Source organism: Sesamum indicum, linkage group LG1 (assembly GCF_000512975.1).
Source record: "Sesamum indicum cultivar Zhongzhi No. 13 linkage group LG1, S_indicum_v1.0, whole genome shotgun sequence".
NCBI lineage: Eukaryota > Viridiplantae > Streptophyta > Magnoliopsida > Lamiales > Pedaliaceae > Sesamum > Sesamum indicum.
In genome coordinates this window covers 12620735-12631734 of record NC_026145.1, presented here as the reverse complement: position 1 = coordinate 12631734, position 11000 = coordinate 12620735, and the positions used below count along the sequence as shown (strand labels likewise).

The following is an 11000-nucleotide window of genomic DNA, read 5'->3' as shown; positions in this document are numbered from 1 at the left end:
AACTTAACTTCAGGTCTGGAGCACTACTTCTGTTGCTCTACTTGTGTGGGTGTTTATGGGAATATGGGTGTGTTTGGAGTGTTTTTCTTGGGTTTTGGATCTTGAGAGAACCCTTTTAAAGTTTTTTGAACTCTTGGGGTGCCTTGGTTCTTGGTTTTGGTGATGCGTTTGGTTTGGGATCAGGGATTCTGCATTTGGGTGAGTTTTGCTTTTGGGCAAGTAGAAGATTTTGATAGTCTTGTATTAGGTATTTCTTGTGATAGTCAAAAGTTTAGGTTCAAGTAAACTCGTTTTGATTACCTCAGCTAAGAGAATATAGCACCATGAAGTGTTCTATCGCCAAGAAACATTTGCCCAACTTATCATCTTAGCAGCCTGACCAACATTCTAGGAATGTTAACTCAAGTTTCCACTAGATCAGCGCAAGTTATTGTCAATCCATAATACACCCATATAAAGTGGCGATTGGGAACACAAGAGGAATGTAAGTCCAGTTTCCAATAGATCAACGCCGGTGACCCGTCAATCTATATTACATCCGCATAAAGTGTCAAGCTGTGAGATCTTGGTAAAGTTTGAACTCTCTGTGTTCAAGTGGATAATTAATCATTTTTACCACTAGCGGTGGTGTAATCTTGTATGGGGTTACTTTAATTTTGGTGCGTTGGTTATGTAGGACTTATCTCCCTTTTCCCTCACAATTGATGGATGGACATGACCTGAAAATAGTACGCTTGTTGGACTCTGCAATAAAGGAAAGTGCATGTTAGCTGGTAATACCCTCTATTTTAGCTGTGAGCTGATTGAAATTTCAGCTAATCTTATGTTTGTGGGACCATTGGAATGACCCTGTGTTTGTGGAGAGAGTCCTGCTAAAATCAATGAATGCTAGGGAAAAGTTGTTCTTCCCTGGAAAACGTGAAGCACTTAGAACATGTTGATAGGTATAAATAGGGCTGTAAATGTTCGAATTGATCCAACCAGAACAAAGTATTTTTCAAGCTTGGTTTGGAACCATTATCTTGTCTTTGTGTTTGGTTTGATTTTTAACTGAATAGAGCTCAAGAGAATTTTCATGATAAATCCGGCTCAAGTAGCTTGACACTTTCACACATACTTTGTCATTTTCTTTAACTAACCAAGGTCGAGCGTCATATCTTATCAAATGAAGAAAAAAAGTAGTCATGTTTGCTTTATTTGCTTAGGCTATCAAGTAACTTGGTTCGTTTTTCAGCCCTAGTTAAGAGATGGATGAGGGGCCAAAAGCGAAGATAATGATCCTCCATTGAACTTTCATTTGTCTAGCCTATTCCTTTTGGTGGCATTGTGCAGTCCTTGCTTAGCATCATTTCTTAGAAACTATGATGAACTAAATAATAATAAATGGATGAAAGGGACGTCTAATTTCATTGTCGTGTTAGTATTCTTACACTCTATGAGCAACAAAAGCAGTCTTATATGCTTCTTCCTTGTATTTCTATCCATTTTTTTTCACTTAGGATTTCAGTATCATCTTCATGTCACTTCTGCAACCCAAACGTCTTCACAGACAAAATTTCGTGTGGTTGGATATTTCAAAGGAAGTAGGAAGAAAACATAAATCTCTTCTCCCTCCTCTTATAATCACAGAACAGAACTTTCAAAACTAATAGATGCACTACCATCTTTACAGAGAAGGGATATGATGCTTAATGGGGAGAATCTTTTACTTTGCATGATGACATTTTGACTGTCTGGACACGTTCTTGTCCGAATATGACAAACGCAATTTCTGGTGCAGGGTCTACCAGCTGCTGGGAGAGTCAGGAACTTACTATGGCATTCGTTTCGGGAAAAACATTCCATGGGTGACGGAGTTTCCCTTTGGAGTGATCAGTGATCCTCAGTACATTGGAAGCATCATGAGCCTTCTCGCTTGTCTTCATTGGGTTCCCTTTCTATACATTATCCTCTGGGTTCTTGGCTACATGTTTATGATGAAAGTTGAGTCAAAGGAAGACCCCTCGACTCGTGCAAAGCCACTCTCTTGAGTTTAGCATCAGGTAATTCCAATCTTTTTCCTAGTTCTTTCGGTCCCTTTCTCATGTATGCCCACAAAATTTTGTTCGTTTCGTTAGAACGATCTTTAGAACGTACTTTTAGTTGGTATAATCAATAACGTCGGCCGATTCAAGAAATGAGTCATTGAATGTAATTTTGGTATCATGCCTTGACTTGTGGTGGTGATCGAAGCTCTACCCAATTTTATGTAACCAAAAGAAAAAGGAGAAGAAAAAAAAAAAGAGGGTTTGTGGACTGTGTTGTAAGATGCAGTGAAAACTGAGTTGGAATGAAATTCGATCATAATTTTTGTATCGTGAAATTATATAAAAACGTGTGTAATTAAAGCAATATGAGAATTTGTTGTAGACTTGTAGGGTAAATGATACGATTAAAAGTTAGAAAATGATTGATTTGAATTAACACTCAAACGAATTAAACATTCAGGGCATTATATTTAGTAAATGGATGCGGATTGTTTGACACAAAACCACTTTTTAGCAACTTCAAAAATTGCAAAAAATAAAATAACTAATGCCATAGAAAAAATAAAATAACGACAACAAAAATATATTTCACACTTTATTTTATAAGGACAAATTGATAATATTAAACAATAAATGAGATTATATTCGATAATGAAATTAGGGAATGAAAATTCTTGAAAATATGACACTATATATTTACGTATTTATGTATAGATACATGAATGGGTTTAAAAATACAATAAAGTTAGATAGACTGAGTTGATTTTAAATAATTTAAATTAGCTCATGTGGTGCTAAAATTAAAATATCAATATATATACCTATATATAAATTCAATAGTCCTTTTATAGAATAATTATATATTTAACGAAACGTTGCGATTTTTTTACGATTTTTAGTTATAACTCAAAACCAAATAAAAAGTGCAATGCAGTTTTATTGAAAATTTAGGATTGCTATTTGGAAAACAAAACACAAAAAACAGTTAAAGGAGTGTAGGGAGAAACATTTAACAATACAACCAAAATACACACCTTTTTCCAGTGCTTCCTCAGCCCCCAAAACTTGGGAACAATCTTTGCCTCCAAAGAAAAATAAAACAAACAAAATCAGTTCTATCATCTAACAAAGAAAGAGATAAGATTAGACAAAGAAAACTATAAACCAAATTACCTTGAATGTTGTTCAGGCCATAAATGGTACAAAATCTTCATCTTTCATCCTTGTTTTTGTCAATAAACTAGATGACCATACCAACTTTTGTTGATTTTCATAAAAATTCTACAACCTAGCACAATTTGAAAACCCTAGAAGAATGGTCTCTCGTTTTCTCCCTCAATAAAAAGGTAAATCTGAAAAGTCAATAGACGATTTCATATTATTCAATCAAAAGGACAAAATGGAAAAATCAAAAAAAGTTTAAGGGATGTGAGCTTAATTTTTAAAAATAGAGGGGGCTTTTAGATTATTTACAAAATAGTGGGTAGTTCTTTGGAGATAAACGAAAACACTGGATGATTTTATGCAATTATCTTTTATAAAAATTGAAGATATAATAAAGAAATTAAATAAAAAGAAAAATAGTAATAGGTTGCCTTCCCTGAGGTGGCAGGCATTTAATGGTTACTCTTCAGCTCACTCTTTCTACACAAATGAACTTCACTTACCTACTTCTCTCTCTCTCCCTCGCTTTTCTCTCTCTCTAGAAACATCCATAATTGGCCGCCGTTGATCAACTGCTGCAACTGTTGTTCTAGTCGGCAGGGGCTGCGCGGCCACTCCCATCCGCCGTTACTCTACGTTGTAGTTCTCTGAATGCTAATGCTGTTCGCGGTTCGCTCTCTGGGGTACTGATTTTCCTACTCTTGGTACCCAGCATACCACAATGCACTTCCCGGACCTCACTCGAAAAGCCCTAATTTACTTTACGCAATGTTCATTTTGAAATTTTTGCTGGCTTGTGGAGCGTCGGGAAACCCTAACACTAGTTGTGATAATGTCTGGACCGCCGATGGTGCAATCGATGAACTTCGCCGAACCGGAGGATAGACCTGTGCTGGGACCTACGGGAAATAAGGCCAGATCCGTGGAATTGAGGAAGCCGATTCTGAAGCCGAAGAGTGAAAAGACACGACAGTCCCCCGAGGCGGACAAGGGGAAGAAGCCCCCGGCGACGTTGCATTCGCCGGAAATTACGACGGAGAAAATCCCGTCTCCGGTGGGTTTTAGGAGGAATGCAAGCAGTGCAGCCTCGATTCTGAGGCAGCGGCAGCCGAATTTGTCGCTGAATGCTTCGTGTTCTTCAGATGCTTCGACGGATTCTTCGCACAGTAGGGCATCAACAGGGAGGATCGGCCGGCGGACTGGGACTTCTACTCCACCTCTAAAGAAGAAACAGCAATTTAGCCCGAAAGGCGAGAGAATTGAGAAAATGGCGGGAAATGGGAAAAGTGTTGGGGGTGAGAGTGAGGGTATAGAGTGCGATGGTTCTTTGGTTAAGAAAAGGTGTGCTTGGGTGACTTCCAATACTGGTATGTCTTTAACGTGCTTCTTGGAATGGTAGAGAAAATTTATGATCTATTGGATGATCAATTTTAGGTGTTTAGCATGAAGGTCTTCAGTGGATATCCAATGTATGTCACAGATGTGTTTGGTTCATAATGGTAGGATAATCTGGAATTTATTGATGCTGTTTGTGATCTGGATTAGTAAATCAATTGGCTCTGCTTTGGCATTTTGTTGCTGGAATTCACTGTTTATCATCTGTTTTTAAAGTGTTAGGTAGTGACATTTCTTGATATGCTGTGATCTAGATCGTAGACGAGCAAGTCACTGGTGAATCTGTCCTATGATAATAATTTGGTGTATATTCTGCAGTTTTCTGGGTCAAGAAATATAGAAGCAACTATAGTTTAGCAAAAATCTTTCTTGTTATGTGTTTCCTCAGCTGGCCAATTAATTAGTCTACAGAAGATGTGGTTGTTTGTCCATTCAAGACAATATGTGAAATGGATTTATTTTACTTTAAAAAACAAGCAATTTCTACGTTCCTCATAGGGATTCTTTAATACCTATTAGTTATTAGAAAACTGACAGCATTAATTATTGAGAGAGGAGAATGAGGTTGGTGAGACACGCTACTTTAGAATATTGTGTTCTTCTGCTTTTCTAGGAATCCTGTCTTTCTGAATGGATCAACATCAAAAAAAGCACAGCATATATATGAATAAGATTGTTTCTCTTTTGAGATCTGAAAGTCAGGGTTTCAATGAGCATGATGTTGTCTAGTAGGTTTCTATGTGGATGAGGATCTCTTCATGGACCAGTAGTTCCTGTTACATACATGAAATGCTTAGTAAGTGTATGTTTGTCAATGCACCAATGATGCAGGTCCAACCAACATTCCAAGCTAGTGGCAGATGTTACTGACTGAATGTGATCTGAAAGTGACAAAAAGATTCCAAATATGAACAAGGGGATTAAAACAGTTCCCAGGTTCATGAAGAAGATGCCTTATAAACATTTCAACCTTCAATATTTAGATTAGTTAGCCCCCCAAAATTTATGACTTCCCTTTTACATGGGCACCTGTCATTCTGGATCTCCAAATTATATGTTTTCTTGATGCCTCTACCATGCAAAGGAGGACCAAAAAAGTAAGATAAAGGATACACCTATAAACCAATATCCATACTAATTGCTAACTTACATATATTGAGACTAGAAAAGCTATAGGATTCTGATGTTTTCATGAAAATCGGGAAGTCAGTAGCCCCTCCATAATCTTGTGCCACTTGGTAACTATCTAAGACCTCCTTATTGGCTTTCAACACAAAACAAGTCAGGATCAGGAAAACCTTGGCTTTTAACCACAGCATGTCAGGCACTTTGGTCTTGTGCTCTACGTTTGCATGTTTTGAGAATGTTTTCTGGTTTTTTATCTTATTCAGTTGTGTAAATTTCTGTTTTCTCTGTTAACTCTAAGGAGATCGAGTAACTTTTCCAGTACTTGGAAATAATATTAAAATTAGTTGTTGCTAACTTTGAGTTTTAGATGGATGGCTGGTCGCAGAAGTCATAAATGGCGCAGTACTGAAGCCAAATCAAATATTAATGTAGTTTTTCTGTTCTCATCCTTTTGAGTATGATATCCTTCCAAGTACTAGAGAGAATTCTGTCCACAGTATTTCAATTAATTTATGTACTTGTCCTTCATAATTGTCTTTGATGGATGTAATAGAGAAAGAGTTTTTTCCTACCATGAGCTATAGGTGTTTGAGTGAGTGAGTGTAACTGCAATGGGGCAGCAGAATGCTTCCTAGCCACCTTCCACCTTCCCATGCTGTATGATGTCACCATTCTTGAGTATTTCTCTGATGCTGCAAACCACAGATGGTGTGTGAACTCAGTCATATTGAATGAAAACAGTTTCACCATTTGATATTAAACTGTGCTTTACATCTAATTCTAATATCTTCCGTAATATATGTTGGTGATTAGCAGTCCATTTTTTGTGCATATGACTTCTCTAAATGCATATGCAACTGCATTTGTAATTCCATCTACTAATTGTTTTTTCATTTCCAAAAGACCCATCATATGCCGCTTTCCATGATGAAGAATGGGGACTTCCTGTCCATGATGACAAGTATGTAATATGTATTTTGTCCTGCTCGGTTTACTTATACTGCTTTTGGTTTAATAGTAGTTGATATCTATTTTATGATTTCCTCAGTGTTCATTTCTATGCTTCTGACAATTTGCAGGAAACTTTTCGAGCTGCTTAGCTTTTCTACTGCGTTGGCTGAACTAACATGGCCTGTCATTCTTAGCAAAAGGCCTATATTCAGGTATCTTAGCATTGCTCTTGTATTGTGTGTAGCTTTTAAACTATCACGATTCACGAGAATTTCATACTATTCACAAGCTTTTCCTGGACGCTGATTGTTTCTGCATGTGTTGGAATGCAGAGATGTTTTTCTGGACTTTGATCCAATTGCTGTCTCAAAATTAAATGACAAGAAAATTGCTACACAAGGGAGTCCTGCAAGCTCTCTTCTCTCTGAACTAAAGCTGCGAGCAATTATTGAAAATGCACGTCAAATCTGTAAGGTATGCAATGAGTTCCTTATTTTATTGAATTTTGCATCCCTTATAGGTAAATAATTAGTTGCATTTGCACTATGCATAGTTTGCTGAAATACGCGACTTTCTTCACTACTACTTGTACCCTTTTCTTAAAGAAGGCTTGTGCAGCCACTTTCCATTTGAACGGAAGTTAATATAAGTGGATATGGCCAAGCTAATTTCAAGTTGCTGTGTTTACGAATTTTTAATCTCTGATTACTGATGTCTCAAATAAAGTGTTGGGAGTGCTTCCTCAAAGATGAATGCTTCTAGCAATTTCATTAGCACACTGCGCACTTGGAATGAAAATTTAAATCATTAGGTACGGAGACATTCAGAAAAGATTTATCATCTAGCATTCTAGCTCTAATTAAGAGTAAATTTTGGGTCATATTCAACTGGTAACTCGACCACATGGTTAAGTTATCTTTATCTAGGAATACAAAGATAGTAAGAAAAATCAAGAGTTGTAAACATAGATGATTCCATAAATATTTAATCATTCATCTGATATTCGTCTGCTTTACTTGTGCAGATAATAGATGAGGTTGGGTCTTTTGACAAATACATTTGGGGTTTTGTTAACTACAAGCCTATAGTTGGTAATTTCCGCTATCCTCGGCAAGTTCCAATCAAGACATCAAAAGCAGACACCATAAGCAAAGACCTTGTTAGAAGGGGACTTCGAGGAGTTGGTCCAACAGTTGTCTACTCATTTATGCAAGTGGCTGGAATTACAAATGACCATCTCATCAATTGTTTCAGATACCAGGATTGTATAGCTGCGGGTGACTTGAGGGATAAGAATGAGGGCATTACGTCCAATAATGAAGAGAATCCACCCGAAGATCTCAGAGAGTTGGAGTTAGTTAGAGATATTGATGATTTGAACTTGTCCAGGTAGTAAGTACTTCTTTGGGCATTAACTTTGATGATCTGTAATCTATTATGTGAAGGGGTAGTTTGGATCGGCTTATTGCTGACATAAGTTCTATGTACAAATCTTTATAAATTATTTTGTTCTTTTCTTGTAGATTGCATCATAGCGCTTGAGATGTAGAGGATAATCTTATTTATGAGGATCAATCACTCGTGATTCTTGCTTCAATCTGTTTACCATATTACAGACAGACAGAGAGAGGAGAGAGAGAAGGAGCATTTCGGACTATATCCTTTTAGTTAGCAGATCTCATTAGTTTTCTGCATGCGTATAGCAAGCATGCTCATCTTCTGTTAATTGGAGGTCTTGATCGTCTCGTAATCTTTGAAAGCCAAGAAAGTAGAGGTTTCGGAAATAGTATCATTTTTTAAGGCAAAGATGCACGGACTTACACCCTCAATGCTTTTCACATTCTCGGACTACCTTAAATTGTTGCAACTTTTTGTGCGTTCCCCTGCGCTCTGTATTGCCCATTTGTTTTCGTTATTCCCCAAGATTTCCGTACATGTTCTTGTATATCCACTAGTTTAAACAATATTGTATGACTGTTTGACACATAATAAACAACTGAATTAGCTGAAGATTTGGCACACTTCCATGTGGAATCTTTGGCTTAATCAACTTTCTTTTAAATCATAAACCGAATTCACAAGTGAAAAATCTATGCTAGACCAATTGCGATGGAGTTTCCCTATACTACTCTTTCCAACTATTTCTTTTTCCCTCTGGATTCACTTGATTGTTGTTGATACAGCTAGGCTTACGCCTCTCACATCAATTACAAACTTTCAATTTCCTTGTTCCCTTGATTGTCTGAATTAGGCCAGACATACAATTCCACAAGCTTGATATCCGCAGTTTGCGTTCAGGCACAAAGACAAAATTTGTTCCCACTTCTTTTCATTCTTGCTAAGAATACCAATCCAGAGTGACTTGAACTTGCACCGTCTGCTTCACTTGAAGCTCCCAATCACTGATGAAGCTCCAAACATACATAACTGCCATTTTTCTGACTAATTACTTTGTTGCAAAAACTTTCCAGAAATAGCAGCTGCGAAGGCTGCTTTGAAATTGGGATCTTTGGTTAAGATAGAAGCCATCTGCTCCACAAGATACTTCGGTATTTCTGGTGCATCAATTTTGTCTCTTAAACTCGTCATTTCATCATGACTTGGCTTTGGTTTTGTGAGATCAAGAGTTATCGTTGGCCCAGATGAGCTGATAGACGTGGAGCATGGCACAGTGCCTAGAGTCAAGCTCCTGTTGGATCCTGATGTCGTCTCCGGTTTTGTGGGGTGAGGATGGTTGTGTTCCCCTTCATAAGTTGCAACCACAATTGATTGATCTTCTACACTTCTTTGAACCTGAAACAGGAATCGAGAAATTTGTTTGAGAACTAGGAAGAGACAACTCAATTCACTAATATTCTGTTTTCTTTATTATATTTCCGCTACAAGAAGTTTTCTTGATTCTGCAGTTTATGATCAAGTATACTCAGACCCCATTTTCGGACATATAATTACTTCTAACATTTTATGTTATTGACTAGAATTTGGGTTCTGGTTTTAAGTGTTTCTTGGACAGTAACTGATAACTGAAGCTTGAAATTCTAACCTTCTTCTTGACAGGACAGGTAGGAGCAAAGGAGCATTTGAAGTAAGCTCTTGGACAAGGGTTGTCTCTGGTAACCTTCTGCCCATATTTCCTCCATTGATAGCCATCCTTAACTATCTGTAACAATTTGGACACGACACAGTCTTTCAGTACAAGAAAAAACCAATCAACTTCCTTATAGTAGTAGTACTAAGTTCAATTAATTCTGGACTCACAAGGCTTGTATCGGATGCTTCCGTCCTAACGTAAACCCTTGAAATCTTTGCCTTGATGTGCTCTTCCCTTGGTTTCTTGGACGAATCTTCATCACTAGAGCTGCTCTCTGAAGGGCCAATGTTTGTCGTCCTGTTGTTGTTGTTGTTGATGCTACTTTCAGCTTTCCTCTTACTTGATGCTGCTGTGTTAATGTTATCCACTACTCCAAGATTCTTGCTTGTTTGCTCCATTAATTGGTTTCTCAGTTCAGTGTAGTTCTCACACATCACCGTTAGCAGTTCTGTCAGCTTCTTGTTCTCAGCACTCACCCTATTCAGCTCCTCTATCAAAGCACTTCTCTGAGGGAAAATTACAGAAAAAAAACCGTCACACACACAGACACATATATATACACTCCCACACTGACGTCAAGAAACTCTAGTGTGTGTTGTGTGTGAAAGAATGACGGAACAATTGTTAACCTCTTGTCTCATAGTCACATGTCTGCCCAACTCAATGGAAGTGCTCTCCAATTCTTGTTTCTGAAACCAAAAGTTTGAAGACTTATGAGACGCTTCATCCAGTGAAATTGCGCATTGGGCTATAGAAAAGATGGATGAGTAAACGTACCGGTGAAGGAGCATCGTCGAGAAATCTGAGAGGTTTGACATTAAGATCAAGTGAAGTAGTATTCAGCAGACTAGTGAATTCCATGATGACTTCTACTTCTTGCAATCTAAACAATCTCTTCAAGGTTCTTCTTCTTCACCTGTGTTTTCCAATGTGCACGATGTTCTTGCAGCTTGCACTACTAAATGAAGATAAGATACATCAATTATGTGTATATATATATATGTGTCTGTGTGGAGAGAAGAGAGGAGAGGAGAGAGAGAGAGAGGGACCACAAGTTGTAGGAAGGTAAGGAGGAAGATGGGAGTGGAGGAGATAAAATAATGGCCCTCGGAGCTGTAAATTGGAATGATCTGCTTCTGGACACTATTTTCTATAAATACATAAAATAAAAATATTGGAGACAGACAGCATGGTATTGGTGGGCGTTGGCAAGAAAAGTAAAACCTTGGTCGGTTTATTAGAAA

General features: G+C 37.7%; 3 protein-coding genes across 3 annotated transcripts in view; 2 read left to right on the top strand and 1 right to left on the bottom strand.

Moving 5' to 3' along the window:
- The window catches only part of LOC105166825 (phosphatidyl-N-methylethanolamine N-methyltransferase), a 2731-nt gene extending 554 nt beyond the window's left edge, over positions 1–2177 (top strand). The window contains exons 2-3 of the mRNA XM_020694871.1: positions 9–13; positions 1781–2177. Of these exons, the coding sequence (XP_020550530.1) occupies positions 9–13; positions 1781–2030 (255 nt within the window). The 3' untranslated portion in view covers positions 2031–2177. The remainder of the gene's footprint in view (positions 1–8; positions 14–1780) is intronic.
- LOC105165174 lies at positions 3659–8739 on the top strand. Its single transcript, XM_011084093.2, has 6 exons — positions 3659–4558; positions 6618–6675; positions 6794–6877; positions 6998–7139; positions 7690–8054; positions 8189–8739. Exons 1-6 carry the CDS (start codon positions 4024–4026, stop codon positions 8205–8207), a joined length of 1203 nt encoding a protein of 400 aa, XP_011082395.2. The 5' UTR covers positions 3659–4023; the 3' UTR covers positions 8208–8739.
- LOC105165167 (probable WRKY transcription factor 40) lies at positions 8702–10740 on the bottom strand. The gene is made up of 5 exons (XM_011084080.2): positions 10534–10740; positions 10386–10445; positions 9924–10262; positions 9709–9825; positions 8702–9458 (listed from the first exon to the last, which is right to left on the bottom strand). Exons 1-5 carry the CDS (start codon positions 10615–10617, stop codon positions 9108–9110), a joined length of 951 nt encoding a protein of 316 aa, XP_011082382.1. The 5' UTR covers positions 10618–10740; the 3' UTR covers positions 8702–9107.

What these genes read in the sequence shown, in the direction of transcription:
- LOC105165167 (XM_011084080.2), bottom strand. Translation starts at nt 10,617, where the DNA reads ATGGAATTCACTAGTCTGCTGAATACTACTTCACTTGATCTTAATGTC. An exon ending in ATGTGACTATGAGACAAGAG is followed by an intron (nt 10,263 to 10,385) that starts GTTAACAATTGT and finishes ATTTTCCCTCAG; the next exon opens with AGAAGTGCTTTGATAGAGGA. An exon ending in AAGCATCCGATACAAGCCTT is followed by an intron (nt 9,826 to 9,923) that starts GTGAGTCCAGAA and finishes AAATTGTTACAG; the next exon opens with ATAGTTAAGGATGGCTATCA.
- LOC105165174 (XM_011084093.2), top strand. Translation starts at nt 4,024, where the DNA reads ATGTCTGGACCGCCGATGGTGCAATCGATGAACTTCGCCGAACCGGAG. An exon ending in CTTCCTGTCCATGATGACAA is followed by an intron (nt 6,676 to 6,793) that starts GTATGTAATATG and finishes GACAATTTGCAG; the next exon opens with GAAACTTTTCGAGCTGCTTA. An exon ending in ATGCACGTCAAATCTGTAAG is followed by an intron (nt 7,140 to 7,689) that starts GTATGCAATGAG and finishes TTACTTGTGCAG; the next exon opens with ATAATAGATGAGGTTGGGTC.